This window comes from Chaetura pelagica, unplaced genomic scaffold (assembly GCF_000747805.2).
Source record: "Chaetura pelagica isolate M959 unplaced genomic scaffold, ChaPel_1.0 scaffold308, whole genome shotgun sequence".
Taxonomy (NCBI): domain Eukaryota; kingdom Metazoa; phylum Chordata; class Aves; order Apodiformes; family Apodidae; genus Chaetura; species Chaetura pelagica.
The window spans coordinates 3,272,973-3,299,069 of NW_009954442.1; the positions used below are offsets into that span (position 1 = coordinate 3,272,973).

Genomic DNA, 26,097 nt, shown 5'->3' on the forward strand with positions numbered 1-26,097 from the left:
ACGCAGAATGTTAAAAGAAAAAAAAAAAAAAAAAAAGTTATTCTCCTCTTAGCTTTCCACAATGTTACTTTATTAGCTTCTTGGAAAGAGCAGGAGCACAGCTGTGACATAACCAGGACAACAAAGCTTGTACCCACACTGTGCCTTTGATCAAGGCAAAGGAACAGGAGAGGGGGAATTATGTGAAGTATGAAAAATGCATTATATTTTTATATAAAAAATGCATAAGGAAAGCTGCTATAATCAAATATTATAATGGCTTTAATGATTACAACTATGGATGAAATTTGGGAATCAGAACAATCCACATTCCTTTTTTTCCTTGTGATACTTCATTTTAAGCTTTTCAATTACTAAGCTTGAGAGAACCTCTATCTACCGAAAATTAATGTTAAAGACACAATGAATTAAATAAATGAAACAAATAATTAATTCTGCATTCATGGACTCATATTAATAATCTAATTTCATTTTTTAGTAACACGATACTCATGTAAGCCCTTTCTAGAAAAAGAAATTAATCTTTTCTTTGAATGTTTTGCTTTACAATCTGAAAGAGAAGAAAGTTAAGATACCTAATCTATCACCATTTATTGAATCTTTTAAAACAACTGTGATATAAGACACACAGTCTGGTGGGGTTGTTTTACCCTCGGTATTCATATATATACATTAAACTTTTCACCCATTAAATTTTCTCTACCTTACCTTAAAAACTCAAACCTTTCAGACGTTAACATACATTGAATTATCTTTTCCTTCCTTCCTTCCTTCCTTCCTTCCTTCCTTCCTTCCTTCCTTCCTTCCTTCCTTCCTTCCTTCCTTCCTCCCCTCCCTCCCCCTCCCCTCCCCATCCTCTCTCTCTCCTTTCCTCTCCACCCCTTCCTCCCTTCCACCATGTAAATATTTTAGGATTTCATGTCTTGCAACATAATATTGTAATACTTAGGAAAAGATTTATCTTCCTTATTTTCTGTTTCTCACTAATGAGCAGCACTATGACTCCCTCCCCCTCCCCTCCCCATCCTCTCTCTCTCCTTTCCTCTCCACCCCTTCCTCCCTTCCACCATGTAAATATTTTAGGATTTCATGTCTTGCAACATAATATTGTAATACTTAGGAAAAGATTTATCTTCCTTATTTTCTGTTTCTCACTAATGAGCAGCACTATGAGCAAGATCATAGTCACTCTTCTCTTGTGTGCTTCAGTGGAGCAATGTTTTGTGTTTTTTTTACCTTCAAGGCTTAATTCAGCAATTTCCTTTTGCCCCTTTTTAAGGTTACGAAGCAAATAGCTATGTCCAACAGCCTGTTCTGTGTGTAGGCACAATCAGCAGTAAAAACTCATGCCCTCTTCCAAAAGCTAAATGATCAGGGTGTAAAAATGGAGAAAAAACAAACAAACAAACAAAAAAACCACCAACAAAAACCCCAAACCCATTTCTCAACGACTGCTGAAGGTACTGTCAGTAAAAAGGTCCTGTTAAAAATTATGCCACAGTGTTTTGAAGTCTCCTACAAAAAGTTCTGAGCAAAGATTGTTACTCCCTCCTGTTTTTCTTCAAGATATTGAATAACAACTTAAGCTTTCAGAAATCAGGAATAACTAGTACATTACTAGTTATGCATATAAGAGAAAAAAAAAAACACCTCTATGATAAAGACTACAGAAAAACCTGTTCCTCCTTCTATTATACCCAACTGACAGACATATGACTGACAAAGAAGCTGAGAAAAATGTAGACAACATGTGGGTCCTGGAGTGAATTATTTGCATATAATGACACAAGAAGGGAATTCCCCTGTGATGACAAGTTAAATCATCAATCAGTTATCTAGTCAATTTTGAGATAAGCAAATTGGATTAATAGTTTTTATTTTACTGCATGCACTGATTTGCCTAAAGATAAGAAGGATGTGTCGTACATCTATGGAGAAAATAAAAAAGACAGGGAAAATAGGATCTATCAGACATCTACATCTATATATGCGCAAAAACACACAAGGAAAGAGATTTTTTTGAATTCCAACTTCTTGACAGAACAATTACAAATTATAAATATATACTATATCATGTTCTATTTTAAATCTCTTTCTACACTTAGGAAAATCATTAAAAGGAAAGAATGAAAGCAGGTAATAGTATTAGATTTGCTATATACTTTCAAAAAGTCCTTTCTTGCTCAACAAGACTGCAGTAGGTCTGTTATTATTATTTTATTAATGGATGAGCAACAGCTCCATGGAGTACAGATTAAGCTAAATTGTATTTTTATGGTTTCCTTAAAGTAGTTTCCTAGGCCTAAGTCTTATTAGCTAAACATACAACCTGACTTTTTGAAAAGTGATCAATGAATAGCAGCTTCTTTTTACTTCAAATTCAGTCAGTGATCATAAACAAAATTATTAAAATCAAGTGATTTACAAACTTCCTTAAAATAAGTCTTATTCCAGCATTGTGCAAAACTTTGAGGTGAGGAAAACAGCCAGAATATTTTATCCCACGTAATTTATTCAAGGTTAGGGCACTTCCTCAATTTTTGCCACTCAATTTCCCACTCCACTAGAGGTAAAACTGGAAAGTTCTTTTCTCTCTCTTAAGGAAAATGGGAAAAAGTAAAACTTATATAAAGTTGTTAAGTTTTCAAAAAAAATTAGGGAAAGCTTTTAATGAAAATCACTAAATAATCACTGAAGTTCAATGCAGATAGTTTTCTGAGCAGAGATCTCGTTAATAACAGATAAATATGTAACTTTAAAATTACTCAATAACAAAGGATCTTTCTCATTAAAAACATAAAGCTGAAACAGAAAGTCCTAGTGGTTTCATACACCAGAAATGCTGACTCCAGGTCCGGTGTAAGTCTCACATTTAATGGCATTTACCATAATTCTCACTTTCCTGCAATTTCTCAAATGATAAAGAGCTGAATTTTGCTTTGAAACATGAACATTAATTACTTACAAAAGCAAAGATCATGCTTCCATCAAAGTCTATTCAGTTAACTCCTGAATAGCCCTACCATTATTGCAAAGTTATCTACCTGTAGGCAAGGAAGAAAGAAATTCCGATTATTGAAAAAATATAATTAATTCTATTATTTTGACACCAAATTATTAATAGACCTTTGTTTTCAAATACAGCAGTATTTAATTTGTTATCAGGAGTTAACTGTGAAAACAATTATACCGCAAAAAAACAGGACTTGTCAGCTTCGTTCAGGTGGATAAAACCGCAAAACTTTTCATTCTAGTCCCCAGTTAATGAGATTTTTGAGTCTGTTATTGGCGATAGAGCAAGCTGGATTTATTAAAATACTGTTGTTACAGCTATTAAGATTTTTTTTTTTTTTCTATTGTCAAAATTAAAATCAGAGTTGACTATCACAGAAAAACAGATAATGTGATGCACACTGTAGCAGAGGGCTTAAATAGTACTGGGTGTGTGATTTACCATAACTTTGGAAGAGGAAATTTGAACTAAAATAAATAAACTCATAATGTAACAACCTTAGAAAAATAAATTAACTTAAGAAATTACTAGAGAAAAACATGTGGCTTATTCTGCCTGTAAATTTGAATTTGTCTTTGCACTTTTAAATATCTGAAGGAGGCCTACAAGAAATCTGGGGTAGGGCTTTTTACATCCGTGTGTAGTGAAAGGACAAGGGACAATGGTTTGAAGCTTAAAGAGGAGGGATTCGGGCTGGATATTAGGAAAAAAGTTCTTTCCTGTAAGGGTGGCAAGAGGCTGGATCGGGTTGCTCAGGGAGGTTGTGGACATCCTTGGAGGTGTTCAAGGCCAGGTTGGATGGAGTCTTGAGCAACCTGATCTAGTGGGACGTGTCCCTGCCCAGGCTGGGGGGTAGGAACTAGATGATTTTTCAGGTCCTTTCCAACCCTAGCCATTCTGTGATTCTATAATTCTAAATGAATACCATGTAAAAGGGCTGTAGTGTTTTGTTTTCCAACTTCTATTGGTTTTGTAAAAAATTAATTTTTCATATTTACTGTAGCATCTCCTATTTCACCTAAACATAACAGCTAAAGAGCTGAGAATTGTTTTCTTTCAGGAGTTATGCGTTGAGTTTGCAATTTCTAAATCTGTTAGAAACAACAAATGCCATGCTACTAAAGATTGCTTTGCTTGTATAGTAAGAAAGCATTTTAATTGAAGTATCCTTTACAGGCTTTTTTCCTAACCACTATGCTGCTTTCAAAAATGAATCCACAGACTAAATAGTTGTTTGCTATTTGTCTATTTTATCCTTGTTAAAAGGATTATGCATAGGTGTGCGTATAGATGTTCAATCCTTTATTTACCAAGAACTCCCAGCTCCCAGAAACTGATAACAGATTAATTTCATCATGAATGTGTGGACAGAAATTACACTGGAATGCAGCTTTTGCAGACATTTCTGAACACACAATCTAATATCAAAAGTTGTTATTTAAAAAAAAAAAAAAAAAGGAGTTTAATGAATTTGATGAAAAATGTTATCCAATTCTATTTACAAAACTACTCTATAAAATCCAATTATATTATTCAGCAGAGGATTTACTGATGTTTCATGTGCTACCGAGAGTATACTTGTGCATAACCAGTCAAAGCTGTGCCAGGAATCATGCTGTAAATAATAACATACACTAAAATAGCAGTCCCACCAATAAAAGAGAGAAGGCAGTAAAACACATAATGCTTTACACAGCACAGGAGAATAAGCAGCTTATACATCATGAAGAAATTAATGGAGACTGAAAAAAAAAAAGGGAAGGAGGTAAATGCATTGTTTATGCTAGAGACAGATACTGGAAGTCAGAAAAAAATTACCTGGGAATAGAAGCAAAATTCTCAGTTTTATACCGTGTATAACAACAGTAAATACAGTAAGAACAAAATTCTAGCATGAGTAAATAATAATATTGAACATATCTGTGCTCATTTTATTTTGGGACTCTAAGAAAGAGTATCCAAGTAATGACTAAATAATAATATTGAACATACCCCTGCTGATTGTATTTTAGGACTCTAAGAAAGAGTAGCCAAGTAAAACAAAGTACTATGTTCTAGTTTTGGCATGTGTGTATGTGCACATTATAGTGAAAATCATAGAAATACATAGGGTAGAAGACAGAAACTAGAAACTTTTAACTAGCTCAAGTTTAAGAAAGGAAATATGGTATTTTAAAGGGATATTCCATTTTTTCTATAAATCTTGGAAACTAAATGTAGTTACTAGAAGATGCTTACAAAAAATCTCAAGTATTACCACTGAAGAACAGACACTGAGAACACTGGAAGTGCACTGGTAGACTAGCAGTGTTATATGTGCTGATTAACAGAGATTTTAAGATACTTTGCATGCATTGTGGAAAACAAACAAAAAAGGTAAACAAAATAGCCTTATATTTCAAGACACAGGCTAGAACTATGCAACACAAAGTTCAAAAGACTCAGATAAAAGAACTCCAACCTAAGCCATCCTGTAACCATAACTAAACATGCCTGTAGCAGAAAAGTTCCTACAGTTACTGCGCTTTTGTATCATAAGAGGTCTCTAATATTTGCACACAGTTACGAAGAACTAGCTCCAGCCTGGACCATCTAGAGTCAGCCAGTCAATTATAGCACACAAACACAGGATATGTCCTCAAGTACTTCTAAAAGCTTGATAATATGTAGTAGAGTTGGACTCTAGGACTACCTTCAATGACTACTGTATTTTCTCAGGGCACAGGATCAGCCTTCAGTGTTAGGAAAAGTGTTCTGGATATGCAGTGAATGCCTGGAATAGTGAACTGGGGTGTCAAAACAATAAAATAATGCTAACAGTCTTCAATGGATTTATGGAAGCATCTGAAAGGAGAAAAATCAGGCCTAAGTTAAACTAAAAATTAGAATATCTGATTAATCCTCAGACTGTCTCTATTAAAATGCACTTTAAAAGTAGCAATAGTAGTCAGAAATGCATGTTTACATTGAAAAATCTTTTTCACCTTTTGTGGACAATATCTTAGACATGTCTATTCCATTTCACTATTCTGTTCCTTGTACCATTTACTCCTCTGAAAAACCCCTGAAATACACTATGAAATGCTTAAATTACACTTGCTCAAATATTATGTGATTGCAAGCCATTCAAATTAATTTTAAAAGTCTAAAGATTAATGTTGGGGTTTTTTTTGTGTTTTTTTTTTTCCTTAAACAAAATCACTGGTATTACAGTAATTTCCTTTGACTCATCTCTAGCACTTACTAAAATATGTAATATAACAATTTAGTTTCCTATTAGCATTGTTATATTGGACCTTTGTCTGAGGGTGTGACCCAGGAGTCATCAGCGAATAGCAACTTTATGAGAGTCAGGAAGACCATGTTAAACTGGTGCACATGAGGAAGATCAGCCTACACTAGACTGATCTTTTAGGCCAAGTCTCAATTATTTTTCTTTTCAACTCTCTGAAGCTTTAGGAAAAGCAGATATCAGAAGATTATATCTGAATTCCCATTATGGCATAAAAAATATGAAAAATCTCCATGCGTTAAAGGAAAAAAAAAAAAATCAACATATGAAAAAAAAACAAAACCTGCTAGAAATAAAAACAGAAATTATTGAAACTTACTTGAGTGTATTTAGACTTATAAATAATCCGACTAACTGAAAAACAGTGTTCCATTATTTTCAGTAAATGTATTTAAGTGAAAAAGTATGCTAAAACTGATTGATTACAGAATATACACTCAAATAGAGCAGAATGTAGAGTGAGATATATCAAGTAAAACTCAATTTCCATAGTCAAGGAAGAAAAACTAAACTTAAAGAAATAATAACTCTGTGGTTTTTTGCACACTGATTTTGACATCAGTGGGAGAAATGTGTACCATGTCCTCTTCAGTATTTAATTTACCGAATAAGTATTTTTCCAAGAAGAGTGAAAGGATGAATTTTCATCCATTAATTTTTTAGTTTCTGAAAAATGAACTAGGAAGAATAGGGTTAATCTATTGATTAGCAGTGAAACCAAAAAACTTCCTGTTTTTTAATGGCTAGTATCTAATGAATGCCTAATTAACTGTAAAAAATGATCCTTATAGGAATGTTTCTGATGAACACCGGTCTTGTGACAAACTTAAATTGGCTAAAGATAAGTTTAAATAATTAAGTAGAATTCACAGTAAGTTAATAGAGATTAGAATGGCTTGTGTCCTCCACTGAACAACTGAATGGGAGGTTTCTGTGGAGAATGTTGTAACTGAATCAATTATTTTTTTTTTTTTTTACTTCTGACTAAAGTAATAGGCCAAGTAGTTCTCTGATTAATCTTTATGTAGTTTCAATTATTTATGTCTTTTATTTGCAGCAGTGCTCTGATGTTGTTTTTTGCCTTTGATGTAGCTTCAATCAAATTTCTATGGAGAGATTCTTGTACAAAATTCCTGGGACTGTTCAAGTGTATTCTCTGTGTTCACAGTTAAGATGCGTTATCCTTATTGAAAAGAACTTTGTTGCTTTCATTCATATACACTGTCACAGACAGGTATATTCTGGAATCTTTAAGGTAAGTATCTATCTTACAAGGTTAAATAGAAATTACCCCCAAAAATCTGAAATAGTCATGTTTGCAGAATGTGTGATTTTGTTACCTTACGATGTCACTAAAGCTTGTGTTCAGAAAATGCAGTTATATATGTGCTTTCTTCTCTAAGGGATAGGACTGAATTAAAGGCATCCTATTTGTTTCAAAAGCAGTGAGAGAGGACTAGACAAATATTCCCAGAATACACTGAAATATACATGATTAGGCAACATACTGCTAAGGATGCACAAGTCACATAAATCTGGATAAATCTACTGAAATTTTATATAGTAGCATTTTATGAAGCTGCTTAAGAGTGTTTGGAAGTAGGTAGAAATAAGTATCAATCTTTCCAAATAAGAAAGTACCGTTTTTGTGGAGGTGACTTGTTTTCTATTTCAGATGCAAAATTTAAAACCTGATGTTGATAAAAAGATACAGCCTTTAAGGACAGATTTGAAGGTGTGTTTATCTCAAAGACAGATCAATTAAGTAATAAAAGAAATTAAAATATTGAGTTAATTTCTCAAATTTTTAAATAACTTCTAGATTAAAAAAAAAAAAATTAAAGTCAACTTCTGAGGTTTGAATAACTGATAGCTAAAACTAAAATATTTTCAGTGGTTTTGATCTTCTCTTCCTTCTGTGCATACTTCATTTAAGTAGGTAGGAATGGATGCAGTTATTATAAAATTACAGCTCAGGAAAACTTTTTAAAACATTATCATATATTCATAGTAAGCAAAGTCTGAGACCTATAGCTGAACAAAGAGACATTAATGTATTTAATAGTAAGTTCCTGCCTGGGGAAAAGAAACATGAAGCAATGTGCAATGCAGCTAGGGTGGAAGAGGAAAAAAAATAAGTAGTTTTTCTCTTTGGAACACTGAGATTAAATATTACATCATAATACTCAGCAAAACATCACCTTCATTAGGCCACTCAGCGTTCTGATGTGCAATGAGACAGATGTTAGATGCTTTAGGAAATGCCAGTAGGGCTCACATTGCTCATGAAAGATTAAAAGTAAGTTTGAATAAATGGCATTGGTTTCCTCTCTGCACATATATCATGGAAGAAATGTGTCTTCTTTGCAGCCAATCAGATGGTTATATCAACTAGCTAAATATTGGAGGAAGGAGGGAGGGAAATGCCTCAAACCATTCATTGAAGTGTATGGTGCTGGCATCAATGACATTTTGACTTGTTATGGGATGTTGGAAAGCCTCTATGGCTAAGATCCATAGAGTTATTCTGTCATGTTCCCTTCTGAACAAGGTGCCTTTTGCATGGCTTCTCTTAGCCTTTGTAATAGAGTTTTAGTGTCTAAATTGGCCCTAAGTTCTTGATGATAAAAATGAAGAGCTTTCACATAACCACCACTGCTATAACCTCATTATTTTGTCTGCATTTCTAAACTTCCTCTGTTGAAATGAAGATAAAATTTTGAAAAGTCCCCAAACAGTTTCATATATATGACAGCCATATGCACTATAAAATAGTTAATCACTTCCAGACCTAAAAAAATGTAATAAATCACTGCCTTTAAGCAGAGCAACCTTTAACTCCTCTTGAAAAGTGAAAAATGCATATTTGCATATGAAGCCTCACTTACGTAACTATATTATATAGTTTTTAGTAAATTATAAATTAAAACCTCCTACTATCCTATCTGCTTAACTTTTTACAATTAGAATCAATAAAATTTATCTCTAGACCAAGAATATTTCATATCCCCAAATCCTAGCGATAACACAAGAGAAGTAAAAGAATTATGAAATATATAAAAAATGGTGGAGTGGAATAAGTTTGTTGTTTTGTTTTGTTGTTTTTTTTTTCATTAATGTATTACTTAAATCAATACAGTAACAATGTAAGTGGGTTTTAGGAGATTTTTTTTTTGTATTTTAATTTCACATCTGCTTTATGTGAACCGTGATAATGCCAGCAATTTTTTTTTAGAAAATTGCAAGTTTATGCCCAAATTCATGTTCCAATCTTTACTTCCCTGCTCTGTTAACACCTAGTCTAAATTGTCTGCCACCCTTATGTTTAGAAATTACTACGTCAACTCTTTAGCTTATGGTAATTGACAGGATCTCTATCATATGAGAACCCACACCATAATAGGATCAGAAATAGTTGATAAGCAGGTTCTATCTCAGCTATTTAAACTTAGAAGAACCTGATTCCAAAATGCTATGTAATGCATAACTCTTAATATTTAAATTTTGTCTTCAAGTATTTTTCAGAACTTGCCTTCGGCTGAAGGGTGTCTGCTTAACTCCATTCCTTAGTAATGTAACACTCCATGGTCATGTCTTTGAATTATGGTACATTTATGTACAATTCAAACATCAGAAAAGAAAATTGATCCTCCCTGTGATCATAATATAAATTTAAAGTACAGGCAAATTTTATGGGTTTGAAAATGATGTGGCTATTAATTTAATACAATGATTTTGTAGAAACGCCAAACTTGCCATGCAGTCTGCTTGAATGCAGCAGTCCTCTCCATCAGCCAAAAAGGTCACCCCACTGTGTTATTTTTTTTACCTACTAACATATTTCAGACTAGACAGCACAAATACACACTGAACAGAAGAAATAAAGGTGATGCCATATATTAGAATCTCTCCTAGAACTAAAACATCACAGGAAATATCAGCATATCAGGGACGTTCAGCAAAACAGTAAAATAAATTTAAAGGTATGTAGCCATGCATAGAGAAATGAACAAATAAAAACAATCCTCTTTGATGGTCAAAAGGACAATTTCAGAAGTCAAATACTGACTTCTGACATTTGATATCTAAAACAACATATTTTTCAAAGCAGTAAGTTGGATTCAGTCCATACTCCCACTGATTTAAATCTGGATGTGCTGCTTTGCAAACACTGAAGGAAACCTAACCCCTCCCTAAAGATTAGAAACTGCCATTAAAACATAAACACATCAGAAGTGTGGAAGTTGAACGTTCATCCATAATCTAGTTGAACCACAGGCAAAACTAAGTTAACTCTAGCATCACTATTTTATTTCTCATTTTTCTATATACACTTACAAATATCAAAACACAGTTTAGTACCTACTACAATCAGATGAAATTTGAAGGGCTCTGCTGTTCTGAACAAGGCACTTTCACAAGACTAATGCAATGCAATACAATCTCCTCTCATTATTTTTCAGTCTGTCAAAAACTTTGATCAGGGAGCCTGTCCTGGCCAGAGAATTGAAGATACACAGATAGGAAGCAATGGTAGAGGAGAAACTGGAAACCTTGTGCCAGTAAAATTAGGCCAGCAGCAAATTACTACCCTCCTTGCCCAGAGCTGTAACGGAAGCTGTGTGTCAAATACGTGTCCATATTTATGCCTCTAGGGCAACTTGTGAAATAATGCAGCTCAACTAGTGTAATTTCTGTGTTTAATAAAGGCAGTAAAATGGTAAAATCAGTTATTGGGAGAAAGAACATGTAAATTCAGGGTATTTTAAAATAGATGGATGATCCCTGAGGATTCTAATAGATGAATAGTTTGTCATTTTGTTTCTTCTTCTGAAGTAGAAGAACAAAGTGGCATAAAATTCAGAGGAAATCATAGAACCATAGAATGGCTAAGGTTGAAAGGGACCTTAAAGATCATCTAGATCCAACACCCCTGCCACAAGCAGGGACACCACACACTGGATCAGGTTGCTCAGAGCCCCATCTAACTTGCCCTTGAATACTTACTAGGATGGGGCTTCCACAACTTCCCTGAGCAACCTGTTCCAGTACCTCACCACTCTCATAGTGAAGAATTTCTTCCTAATATCCATAGAGTTTCTTGAAACTGAAAAGTTTACATCTATTGTGAACCCACTCTAAAGATTTTTGAAGATTTTGATTTTCAAGTAACTAGAGGAAGTACTTTTTATTAGAGATTGTAAAATTGAGTTTAATAACTACTCAGAAGTGAAGGAGGAAACTTAAGAGAAGAGCTGGATGGTTGGATAGAAACACGAGTATCCAGAATGGAGGAAACAGTACCATTGAAAAGGTAAAGAATATTGACATAAATTCAATTAAAATCTAAGAAATTACCTTGGTAGATTGAAGATTGATATTTATGTTCTCTGATTATTATTTTTTTTAATTATTATTATTTTTTTAAATACACATTCCTCTTGGAACTACCTGATTTGCTAAGTTAACATTTTCTTTATTTTTTTTTTTTTTTTGGGGGGGGAATATATTTGCCATGTGTAACTATACTAAACACAATATGTAAGTTACACCTTTTATTTGTTCACGATATATGTTTCCTAGATATTCCAATACATGAAATAACTAACATAACTGGCTTTAAATAAGCATGGCTAGGCTACTACACACAACTGTCTGGAAAATTCCAAATTAGGAAGAATTTCTATACTTATCAGGAAGAATTTCTGTACTGGAAGAGCTATCAAACACTGGAACCGCCTGCTCAGGGAGATGGCTGAGTCACCATCCTTGGAAGTATTCAAGAAACGTGTAGATTTGGTACTTCAGAGCATGCTCTAGTGGCTGAGGTTGTGGGGTTTTTTGTGGGTGTTGATGATTTTATGATTCTGGGATTCTGTGAAATTCCTGTATTTGAAGATCTCTTCAATCTGGTGCTGCACCTGTGTGTCTATCTCTCTCTAGCGTTGTAGCTGGTTTGTTACATCATAAAACACATGAAGCAGACTCATGCCACTGATGTTCTGTGTGGGACTTGCAATACAGTACAGAAAGAGTTCAAAGCTGCTCATCCAGATTTTGTTTTAAAAAGTCCATTTTCCCTTCATCTCATAGTGCTTCATCTCTTCATAATCCCGTGCTAGCTGCATTCAGCCAAGACTGAGAGGAAGTCAGTAACTGAACACCTAAAAAACATTTTGAAGACTCAGCTTTAAATGTGAACCACTCTGCTTTTGGACCGTTTTCTTTATTACATTTGTATTTTTTTCTAATCTAAGAGTAGGTATAACCACAGTTGTAGTCCTTCAAAATGTTAAAAGGTTTCCAAATACTGAAAGATGCATACGAGTACATTAGGCTGAAAATTGGAATGCACTGAATAGGTGATCAATGTGTCAATGCAAAATTCCATATAAAATCTTCAGGGTCAGAATGTGGCCCTCTTGCTAAGGTTAAGTAACCAACTATAAATGATACTACTGAAAATAATTTATACTTTAAATAAATGAACAGTTATTGCAGTAAAAACAGAACTAAGTAAAAATGTTGATGGTAATTAAATGAGTCTGCATTTATTCAAATAAAAAGCTAAATAACCAAAGTTGTGCGAACATGGAAATGGTAATGGATAATCTACTTTTCTGTCTGGAAAAAAAAAAAAAAAAAAAAAAGCAAACAAACCCCAAAAACCAACATTAAAAGGTCAGTAGTTGCTGAAAAAAACCCACAACTTTGTGAACTCTCTCAGAATATTTTCTGTTTGTATATCTTATATTTTTGTCCTAAATCTTGCTGCATTAATGTTTGTTACTCGTGACTTCAAGTTCAGAACTGAAAGCTACACAGTATGCATAATTTAGCAATAGGTATCAGACAACTGTTTTCCTGTGTATTTTGAAGGAAAGGTGCATCTTAAAGTGCAAATAACCATCACAAGTACAAAATGTACAAAATTAAAATTTTAACATTACAAAAGAACACATAATGCCACTATCTCAGTAAAGCTATACAATTAGAAATTTAGATTTAACAGTAGCTAAAATGAAATATTTTGTGGTAGATTAAATATTTTCTCATTTTTTACCTAATTAAAATGGAAATTATTTTATCACCTCCATATTTGTTTTTTCATACACACAGGAAACTTTAATCAATCATACTTAGATTATGCTATTACACTCCTGTAAATCAGAGACTTGTCAAGCAGGTATTAAAATTTTCTCCAAAAACTGACAAAATATCAAAGCACTGTAAGCTTTGTATTGCTTACACTAAAACTAACTCTGAAAGAAAACAAATCCAAATCACAAAATAATCCACAAACACACCATAAAGCCCAACAATAATGAAACAGGTCTTCGAGAAGGATGGAAAAAGCATAAAGTTCACCTTTGCTTTGACTGAAGTAAATGTGAAGAGAAATTACACTGATACGTGACTTATCATTGAGAATTCATCACAGCAGCAAAGGACTGTGAACGAAGCACACATAACACATTATTCTGCTCTCTAGAGTGTGATGGAACTTGATGCCTGACCTTTTCAGTAAGAGAGAGACAAGATTTAAAGCCTCCATACTACATTTAGCCTAGAAATTAAGATCAAGTAAATGGGAGAGAAAATAAAGAGCTATTTTCAATGAACATATTAATGAAATGAAGCTTAAAAACCACAAATTAAATTAAATTATTTTTTATAATTGCGGGTATAAAAAAATGAAGGAACTGCAAAGTTTCAGAGTGTAAAAAAGCATCTTTGATCTAACCAAACAATTAGACAATCAGATACTTTTAAAATTACATGGCACAGTGTGTCACAGTAATTAACTTCCTATACATTAGTAACAGTTGCAACTCCCTTCTAACAATTCGCTGTTCAATTAGAGTTAGCACAGGACTTCATGGCTATACTTATCAGAATGGAAAGTTATAGATGTTTCAGATTCACAGTAAGTTGATAGTGAGAAAACAATTCTCCTGAATGGGCTTGTTGAAGCACAACTTGAAATTAATGACTGATTCTCTCCATTGAAAACAATGGCATTTGAAGTGTCATGAATCCTGAGTGAAGCACCTACTCTAGATTTGGTACAAACATCAGCATTTTAACATAATTGTTTTCCATATCAAAAACATACAAAGGATGCTTTGTACATGTATGAGAGTAGCATGACCCACTTTGAAAGGCAGGTTTATTACATGTGCATTACTTAATAGTGACAAAATGAAACAAAGTCATGAATGAACAAAGCACTCCTCCTTGTTAAATATGAATTTTCAATTCTTCAGGTTTGCCCTGAATTAAAGATAGCATGATACTAGTCAAATGATAGCAAGGACTGCTGTATGTTAGTGGAATCTTATTGTGAAGGAGAGCTAATAGCTTCTGTAGACACTGTAAAAGTATAATCACACTGGAATTCAATCACTGGATCACCTCCTAAAAACTTTTTCAGTTGGCATCTATTTCAAGGGAATCAATACAATTCATTAATATATTGAACTACATTTATAAATTTTTGAAAAATTCAGAAAAAGAAATAATAGGTGTTTCTCTTATCTCAAATCTTCTCTATGAATTATTTTTAAGTGTTTTTTCATGGAATATATTAAAAAATATATAGCAAAAAAATATTAACATTTTAAATATAAGCCACCCTATAATCTCATTCCTTATAACCAGAGGCAATTTGTTTCTCCTCTCCTTGACATGACAGCAAGTTGTCCAAATAAAAAGATATTTTCTGACAAACATGGTTTGCCAGGATTTCTTCACAGACTTTCTGCCTGTTTTAAGCTTCCTACTTCATCCATTAACAGTTCAATTTTTCTAAAACTTCAGAGGAAGTAATATACTATAAAATGAATACACGCATATTTGTAAACATACCAGACTGCAATTCTGCTGTATAATTTATTTTTTTAAGTGTTTATTACCCAACTATAATGTTGTTACTGACTCTCACTCAATTTCCTAGAAAAACACAAACCTAAAATTTGATATTGTCTCTCAAATTATAAAAATATGAATTATATTTCAAACACGCCAATGGCAAAAAAAACCAAAACAACCTACAATAGGAAAAAGTTATTTTGTTGCAGAGTGTTTAAAGTAGCCTGGCACAGTCAACAGAAAGAAAGCAGGGCATTTGCTGGCCTCCAGGGGGTCCCTTGTGAAATCACAAGGTATGTATCAGTCACTACTAGAAAAAGCAGCTTGACTCCTTGTCATACTTGGCTCAGCCTGTTGGATTATAAAAGGGCTCAGAGTCTGACAGTATTGCTCCATGTTTTGTCTCCTCCTGTGCCGTGTATTTGCATCAAGGCAAGCACCTGTTCAACAGCTTAACAGTATCTTTACAGGCTCCATGATCCCTAGGAATGAATTAAGCTTTCCCTCCTAGCACAGATATCTATGCATACATATGTACAGGTTTTGCATTGCTCCTTGCCCACCTCACGGTTTTGTATTCAACATAGGATTCTATGATTCTATTATTTGCTCCAGGTTCTACTGCCAATAATAAATAATCTTGTACTTTAAAAATATAATCATATTAATAACAGCTTTACTTTAGGTTGTGCTCTTCTTATCTGGACAACCCATGTATGTCACTGGTTTTCTTGAAAGTTGTTTACATTCTGGCCTGCTCTTTAATTTTTAATATGCCAAGTCACTGTTTTCATTCTACCTACTCTGACAAATCTAATTAAAAAAAAAAAAAAGACAGTGAATTATATAAAAGTGCATGAAGCTAGCATGCCGAGTATTAGCCAATTATTTTTCCACAAGAAGATATCATGTATGTTGTATTATCAAGGATATTAGCTACAGTTAAAACTGAGGTGGCAAGGAAATGGTAAAATACACATCATATAAACTCATTTTTCAATGTAGCATAACACATGCCTCATTTATTTGCTTATGTTTCCACAAGTATTCAATACTTCCAATAACTTCCAATAAATAAATAATCTTACTGTGAAGGTAACAGAACACTTTGAATAGGTATCAAGTGATTTTAACTAATGCTGCTTAAAGGTAGGTAAAATTTTAGAATCTGACATGACAATAGCTCCAAGTTTTTCCTTGGTATGTTGCAACTCCACGATAGGGCAACTCAGAGCGACCATCCTAAACATGCCACAGTTTCCAGTGGGAGACAAGGCAACCCACTATGAGAGAGATGTTTAGGGACATTCTAATCTGGAGAATCAAGGGTCAGAGACTGAAGCATACACATATAGTCTCCAAATTAATTGAAATAAGTATTAAAGAACAGTTTTGAGATGAGTTAAGTCAACTGCACACAGCCCTAAGCAACCTGCTGTAGTTGAAGTGCTTGAACAAAAAAGGTTCTACTAGATGATCTGAAGAGGTCCCTTAACAACTCTGTATTTGAAATCGGAATCATCAATTGGAACTATTTTAATTGGAATCAAAATTGATTTAAAAGAGAATAAAAATTGCTCCTTTTTTGCCAAGGATGAAAAAGAGCAATTTGTGGAAGTGGAATACTCCAAATTAATGTACAGATTGCTTCTACACAATTTTGTGTTTTGCATTTGTACATCCAACACTTTCCTGAACTCAGTTAAGCATTCAGAGCAAGGCAATAAAATTACAAGAGCACTCATATTTCAACTAACATAAGTGTGTTGTAAGTTGTCATTATCATAGTCTGATAATTCTCATTAAAATTTTTTTGAGAAACAGGTAACAAGATAAAGTGACGACAGATGCCATGCCTTTTGCATTCAACATAAAGATGGTAACAGCAAAAAAAAAAAAAAAAAAAAAAAAGTCTGAGCAAGAATGGCAGCAGATTTCACTACTGCAATCTAGAGGACGACCTTTTCTTTTCATGCTAAATTGCTTCCCACACTTCTGTGTATGCAGCAGTGATAGCACTTTTTCCTTGCATTTTTCAGAAAGAACAGATCAGTAAGTATTTTAATCTAGGACAGATTTCATAAATTTTAATTCCCTGTAAGTGTAGGAACAAAACATGGGCAAAACTTCCTGTCACAGCTCTTATTTCTATATTTTAATAATATTTCATAACTGAGTACTCATATAAAAAAGACAAATATATCAGATGGCCATTACTTGCAGTTTTGTGGTTTTTTTTGTCTCCTTATTCTCCACAGTCATTATCCCACATAAATTTGACAGTGTTATATTCAAATAAATGAACATTCAGCAATAGCTATTTCTGATCAAAGGTCACTTGTTCTTTTACATCTTCTAGGCCATTTTCCAACAAATGCCAATCAGTGATAAAAACCACTAACCATTCTCCAGAGAAAACAGGGTATGTGAAAGCACAGAGTCATTCTTAACAGCTAATAAAACTCACCGACTGAACTATGTAAGAATGTCTATTACTGTCCTTTTGGATTTACATTTTATCTCCTTTATTAGTCATTTCTTAATATGTATAAAATACTGAACCTTTGCTACTGCACAGAGTTTTCACATAGTGTGGTATTATTCACCATCTCCCAGGTCGCTGAAAATTATCAGTATGGATCATAGCAACAACAAAAGGTCATATAACTATTGTTAAAATGCCAGCCATCCTGTTCATAAATGCTCACAGGACAAGTAACAGTTTCATAGTGTCTCCAAAATAAGTAATTTGTCACAAAGTATTTATGCCTGTGATACAGTCTTTCCTTATTGCACAAATCCTCTAGCGGCACAGAATTGTGTTTCTTCCTTTCTGTATAAAATAGCACCCACCTCCCCTACAGTAAACAAGCCTCATCATTGCTGTTCATCTGACATATTGAACAGCAACCTTAGCTTAAAAAAAAAAGGGACCACGGGAGCGGAACAATCCTCATGGCTAAGCATGTGTTTAAACTCACTAACAAACTGGTTTTCTTTCCAAGACTATTCTTCACAGTTTTTCAAAAGAAAACAACACAGTGAAAATTACTCATCAATGCAACACACACAGCTTTCTGTAGCTTAAGATACGTGCAGCATTGTAAGGGATTATTCTTTTAAAGAGAAACACATACTTCCTATAAACAGTCAAAATAACACCCCCCCCAAAAAAAAAACAAACAAAAAAAACAACAACAACAAAACAAAGCAAAACAAACTCAACAAAAACAAACAAACAAAAACCCCAAACAAATAAGCAAAACAACAAAAAAAACCAAACAGGTTTAAAACCATATATTAAAGGAACGCATTAATTTCTCAAATATTAAAAATGTTACTAAATAAATTAGGGTTCACTTCTACTCTCTTCCAGTATTCCTTGATTCACAAAAAGGAAGCCACTTTTTTTTTTATCCTAACAATAATCAGGTGGGTATTTTCCTTCAGAAATTAAGAAAGATGAGGCTCATATCAAAACTGGCATAAATGGCTTTGCCAGAATTAGATGTTGGATGGGGATATGGACACTAAATAAGGTGTTCAAGGACACTAATCACTCTTTTAACACCCTCTTTTAACATTTCATAGCAAGCCATGAAACTTTTCTGTGAGCTATTTAAATTCAGGAGGCCTCAGTATTCTGCCAGGCAGTTAGCAAAAGTTCCAGAGAGTGAAAGCATCGAAGGATTCAGAGCGTTTACACAGTCTTCACATCACTAGATGATCTAGACCTCCATCCCAGCCTGCATAAACAATCATTCATCCCAGTTGACTCCATTACTAAATATTGAAGCATACTGTAATTGAAAATGTTTTATCTTTAAAAGAAATGTGCAAGTAAGGAAGCAAGTAATACTCTCCCCCACTGACACAAACTATACAAGTTGTAGTTATTAGGCAAAATCCAAGAAACTGGATACATCCAGTTAATTCATTCTTCTACTTATATAAAGGCTTTAAAAATAAAACTTTTTTTCTTCTTATTTTTTATTTCTACTACACGTTGCAATGGGGAGGAACAACCATCTTTATATAAGGACAAAAGAGGTGCAAAAAATAAACTTAAGACACCTTGTTTTCTAATAGAAGCAATACAGAATGAACTAATAGATCAGGACATAAGAAAATTGCCTGACAATGCACAACAGGGATTTCTGTTTATCTCCACTGTGTTTTCAGGTTTCCCCTCATCTTTCTCTTCTTCCTCAAAAATAAAAATGTGCAGAGTTTTCTCCATTCACTCTCACAGCTACAACCAGAAACAAGACTGCATATTTGTATGCCAACTCAAAATGAGGGTTTTTTTAACTTTTCTCATAGGAAATAAGTTTCACTTCTTCATCATGTCATGATGCAAAAATATTGCCATCTCCCAGTGCAATAAGAAAGGTACATACATCTTTGTTTAGGACGAAGTTTCATTATACTTTTGCTTCTTCTCACCAAATACAGAAACAGAAAAAAAGTCTTCATAGTAATAACAGTAGTCTTAATTGTTGGAGCTTTAAAAATCTTTGCTCATATAGGTTAATAATCTTGTATATCAGATAGGCACAGACTCTAAATATTCTTTCAGGTTCTGTGTAACCACCCAACAAGCCACAAGCCTCACCAATTAATAATGGAAAACTAACATTCTGCAACAGTGAAAACAACAACTGAGAGCCATTAATATCAATTGACACAAACTCCTACGGCTTACAAGAAACATATTGTTTAATTGCTGTTCATGCTTTGCTGCAAGCTCAGTGTACTTGGAGTACTGTATATGTGAGTGTTTTGCTTACAAACTGTATAAGAAAAAGAACAAAGAACACACAATCACAGAATCATTCTGGTTAGAAAAGACCTTTAAGATCATTGAGTCCAATCATAACCTAACTCTACCAACCATTAACCTAACTCTACCAAGTCCAACATATGTTATTAATTTATTTTTTAACCATTTGACCACTATTAATTGCATATCAAATCCGATATGACATTCATTGACTTTTCACAAGAATCCAAGAAGAAAATAATTAGGCAATTAAAATACAGGCAGAATGAAAAAGAAAATGGCACCACTGAACAAAAGACACTAAGAATAAGATGATTTCTATAGTACTGTGCACTTAGGACAAAAGGTCTCATGCAGAAGGGTTATAAAATACAAATAAATAAAACACACAAATACTAAAATACTGCACACCAGAGCTCTGCTAAGCCTCAGCACTTAATAGTGTACAATGTCTCATAGTGCTTTTTCCATGCAAGCTGGATATTACATAGTGAAAACTCAATTATTAGGTGCAAATGAGTAAACTAAATTCAAAAATTCTTCTTACCTAAAAGACTTCTCAAACTGTATTGACTTTTTGTAGAAATACTCATAGATACATTACATATAGCACAGGTGAAAATATTTCTTTCTATGGATTATTATTTGTTTTTATTGTTTAAATAAATTATTGAGTTCTCATTATGACATTTGTCATAACTTGTAAAATCTTGGATTTGTTGATGTTAAGGCCTACATTGCAGAGATCACATGTTCCTTTTCCAGTTAAACTTCTCTGAAAAAGTAAAACTGTCTTGTTTGTGCAGATATATCCTTTTTGTATATGATATTATTCTCTAAAAGCTACATGATAAATAATTCATAAAAAATTCAGAGGGCCATAATTAAAAAAATGTCTGCATATAATTCTTACAGAGAATGGTGTCTGTCAAACAGAATAACTGCTTGAGATTTTTAGTTTGTATTTCTAATCTGTTTCTCAGAATGCCACTTATTTTAGAACAAAAAAAAAAACAACAAACAAACAAAAAAAAACTTGCATTATTTTTATCTAGTTACAATTCAGATTTTTATTCTAAAAAAAAACAATTCAGAAATATCAATGTTGATACTTGCTTTTCTCATAATGGTCATCTTCCACAGAAGTACAACTACAACCACCCTTATTCATTCATAATAGCTCAGGCACAGAAATGCTAAACATTAAAAAGAGAAGTAATCTTCTGCTACATGAAAAAACACATCTATAGATTTTAAACTCATCATAAAGATGGGAAGAATCTCATATATATCCTAATAATCTATCACTAGAAATACTGTTAGCTTTTTCCATCATAAAATAAATTTGACCTAGAAAAGAAATTACACTTACAATAGCAGAAAAGAACACAGAATATTAATTAACTCATAAAGCATAATAATCTGTAGAAAAGCAGAATTACAAACAGTAATAACATAAGGCAACATCAGATTCCTATTAGGCAATGTGAGTGTATAAAATGCCACTACTCTAATTCTGTCAGATTGTATTGACCAAGTCATAATTCTTTATGTAATAAAGTCTTTATACATATTTTGTCTGTCCCTTCTGCGCACCCATGCCCCCACCTCCTCTCCCCCTCAGCTTCTTCTTCCTTTTAACAGATTTGGCTCTTAACAAAACAACTTTATTTCCTTTGTATATTCAGCATCCATGGAAGAAACCACCACATAGTAATACAGTGTTCAAGTATTTTATTTAATATAAATGTTATAGGGAAAAAGATCTGTACAGATCAGCACAAGGTTTTCTTTTCCTAACCTACTTCCTCTTTGATGAATATTAAATATTTCATAAGCAAAAACTCTATTCAGCACAAGGGAAGTGATCAAATACCACTGAATCTGAAAAGAAGCTTTAAGAAGCCTGAGTTCCTAAGGATGTAAAACCATGTAGTTAAAAAAAAAAATCTACAGTTAGTTCAAAATATGAAACAGGATAATTTAAAGAAAAATTCACTGCAAGGAAAACAGTTACAAATGCATAACCATAACATTATCAAAATCCTATCAAGGACAGCACTGAGCAACACACACTTGGTAGACTTCACAAAAAGTATATCTACACAATTTTTAGGAATATTGTACATTTATTTGAAGTTCCAGATCATGCTAAAATCCAGGCATTATTTCCTATGCTTTTGAGGTTTAAGCAAATTCCTGTAAAACCATGTACTGAATGATTCAAAACACATAGGCTTTAAGTATTTATTCTTCCTGTGCATCAAGCAGGACATGGTGATCAGAGGAATTGTTTTATGAAGAGAGATGCTTTGAGACATTTAAAAAAGCTGAGAAGTAGTGCAAGAGTAAGCTTCCTATTTAGCAGATCACATCAGATATCCATTATGTGCTAAATGGAAGTTCAAGCTTGCAGTTAAATAAAATTCTCAGTTCACAACCATTATGTCTACTCTGAAATCAGTGGTTGGAACAGCAAAGCTTAAGGCAAAGTATCTCTTCTTTCTTGCTTGAGAAGGTATTACAACTTGTAGGAGTGCATTCAAATGTAATTAACAGGAAAAGTTCAGGTGTGCTTTATTCTAATTTGTTTTTTGCATACCTGGACACAAGAAGTAATTTATTTGAGAATTTCTAATGACATTGTTACTGGAACTGCTCATCTAGCCATTCTCAAGGAACAAACACAGTTATTACATGTTTTAAATTTAAGTAAAATAAATGTATGTAAATGTACGTTAAAGAGTAATTTGAACCTGTTCCTTGTGTTAGAGAAATTATCTAAAATATGAACTAAAAAAAAAAGAAAAAGTGTATCTACTGTCAGAGAGAAACAGAATCATACATACAAGAGAAAGTGTTAAAGAGGTATGTCACACAGCTTTGAGCAAGCTAATTCAAAGCATGTTTTCCTATTAATCTAATAAAGATTTGATTAATTTTCTATAACTTCAGTCCTGAAGGCCAGTAGATGGCCAGAATTGTCTTCCATTTTTCAAAATAAAACCAGAATTTGAGCCTACAAAATATTCCACTTTTTTGGCATGTTGTGCATCCTGAATGGCTTTCAAAGGTATGTTCTCATGTTCTTGAAAGATCAGAGAAGTGGCTGGAAATTTATTTCTACCAGATGGAGAAATTAATACTTTTATTAACCACTATCTTTTTAGCACAGCTGATAAAAATCTTATAAAAGAAGAGGAAAAGATCCAACTGACAATATAAAAAAGACTTCTTTCCAAAGATAGATCTCTTTTTAACATCAAACATGGAGTTTATATATATAAAGAACAAGAGATTTGTTGTTTCAGGCTCAACGAAAGTGAATTATAAGGAAAAACTCAGAATTAGGAAAACTATTTAGCATATTAATGGAACAACTTCTTTTGATATATACCTTTAATTCATAACAGAAAAGGAAGTACATAAAAGCAACACACCTTTAAAACATGGATACTCCATATTTATAACAATTCATAAGTATAAAAATATGCCAACACTATTATTGAGCTACTCTTTTTACTATAATGCTCATATTTCAAGGACAGAGTGAAGTCACAAATAGAACTGAATAAAGCAATGTAAACCATGTCCTCACCATCCTCTGTCTCTGGTTATGTTCACACAGTTGATTTTTTTTCCCCTACTTCCAATTATAAGTTTCATTGGTTTAAAAAAAAAAACAAACTCTGACAGTACAGACAAGTGAACCTTACTCTGATAAAACTTCTGTTAAAGCAAAGTTTTCTTTGTAGAAACAGTCCAAGACTGCAAAGTAGGCCTTCTGAGCGCCCAAGGGAAAAACTAAATTGAACAAAACCAAACCAAACCAAAAAACAACAAAGAAAACAAACCAAGCACTATCATTCATGTTATTACATTCCACCTACTTCTGTGGAAGTTCTTCAAGTCTAAGGTCACTAAACAACGTGACCAAATGCAGCAAAAACATCAAGAATCTCTTGTTACAGTAAGGTATGAGCCAAAGATTCCCATTACCGTTTTTCCTTTTTATTACAGCAGCAGGGTGAGAACATATTCTGTACATCTTAAAAAGTATAGTACACACTTTCTTTTGCTCAATAGCAATAATATCACTTTCCCAAACAGAAATTTAAAATGTATATTTACCAGTTTTCCTTGCATTGGTTAATCACAGGAAGAGGATGCAGGCAAAAATTATTAAATAAAATGCAAAAACAACCCAAGCTCTTATTATTTCATAGCCAAGTAACAGGTATCACATGACTGTCTTTTTTTTAGTTCTTTAAAAATGAATGTAATTGTAAAAGTTAGTTTAATATGATCAATAATGTTAATACCAATTTTGGATTAAGGGGCCAAGACTTCAAGCTTACAAGTATTAAATCCTAATCAAACAAAACAACTTTACCCAGACACATCCAAAGGATATCTATGAAATCTATCTAGGCTTAAATATCATATTACAAATGCATTGACCCATCAACTACTTTGCTCTACACACAGTCTGTGTATTCCAGTTTTCTTGAGTTGAAAAATATTTTTTAATCTCAGTCTTGTTTGAGGAATACCTTACTTTATAGTGGTATGTCTTATTTGCCTTCCCTTCTTCTACATTTCCAGTCACTAAAATATTGGAGATATAATCAGTTTCATAATGTTGTTACAAATATAATCCATTGAAAATACAATATATTATTTAACATGCTGCCCAAAATGTATAAAGACATGTCCTCTCTAAGCACCAGTTTACAACAATCAACCAACTTCAGTTGGCAATGGATTTAAGAAGAATACAACAATAAATCAGAGCCAGACTTCTGAAGCAGTACAACAAAAACTACCTAAAACACTCCATTGCCAAAAGGAAAATTACTAGTAACAACAAGCCTAATTAATGCATTCCATCAACATAGGATTAAGATTTCCATTATGGGTTAAGTATCCTTTAGTGCCACAGAGCAAGATAGTTTGCAGAAGTAGTATTCCGTATTTTTTTTCCATTATCCAATGAAAAGTGAAAGAGGGGAAAATGAGAATTTCAGGGTGACAGACAAAAAATGAACCCAAAACCACCCAACTGTCTCAGTATTGTTGTTCCCTTTATTTGCATATGAATGTAATTAATCTATAGTAACATTATGAAAGACGTTTGGTAAACCTGTCACCCTCTGCTTGGTTTCTGAAAAACTACCTCTATTTTCTTTCCTGAATTAAACTCTTCAACCATGTATCAGGTAGGCCTTTCAAAAATACATTTTCCTTTTCACTTTTCATGGTTATTAAATTTAATGTGCTTGATCTATTTATTGCATTACATAAACCAGTAGCCTACACCAAAACAGAACAATCTTAATTTCCAAGAGAATCTTCACCGTAAAGTACATAGTCAAACCGATAAATCTAGTAGCTCACATTAACAACACTGACTGCAACACAGTTTTTAAAGTAAGTTGAATAGGGAATAGCTTTTCTTCAGCAGATGAATTGTTACATTGATTTCACACTACATATCTATTGTTAAGTTCGTTGTTTTTTCATCAAGTTCACATGACAGAAAACAGTCTAAAAATATGTAGAAGCTGCTAACTTCTTTTACTGCAGACTTTTAAAACCTTTTAACTATGTTCCAAATCACCATAAAAACACCTTAGTATACTTCTGTAAATATTAAGCACTTCTTTCAAAACCACATCATAATCAAAGACATAAATATTTACTTACCTGATCCCCTTTTGGTCACAACCTTCAAGCTCTGAGTTAGAGTAGCATACAAAAGAATCAAGTTGGGAATAGGAGCTTTCATCTTCTATCTTTCCGTGGCTGCTTCCTAGAGTATGAAAAAGAAGGAAAAAAACAATCCGATTAAATATTGGTGCTGAAACAACCTTGAAGTAACTAATCATAATACTGGCATTGTGGAAAAGCTGAACACAGTGTTTGTGAGCAATTTAATGCACAAAAAAAATTATCTCTTGTACTTGAAAATAATTCATAAACTAAAATCACCATCAAACACATCTACCTGTTATATTTAACCCTGGAGCTTCAGTTAAAATTTTGTCTGCACATTGAAAATTCAATTGGTCCATGTTAAAAGTTTCTAACAGGTCTTATGCATGAAGCAACTTTGAGCAATTTATTATATGAAAAAAG

The 26,097-nt window shown here is 33.1% G+C and overlaps 1 protein-coding gene across 1 annotated transcript in view; it reads right to left on the bottom strand.

Moving 5' to 3' along the window:
* IL1RAPL1 (interleukin 1 receptor accessory protein-like 1) overlaps nt 1-25,747 on the bottom strand; it is a 586,373-nt gene extending 560,626 nt beyond the window's left edge. The window contains exon 1 of the mRNA XM_010004484.1: nt 25,666-25,747. Within this exon, the coding sequence (XP_010002786.1) occupies nt 25,666-25,747 (82 nt within the window). The remainder of the gene's footprint in view (nt 1-25,665) is intronic.
* Nucleotides 25,748-26,097: the final 350 nt, after the last annotated feature.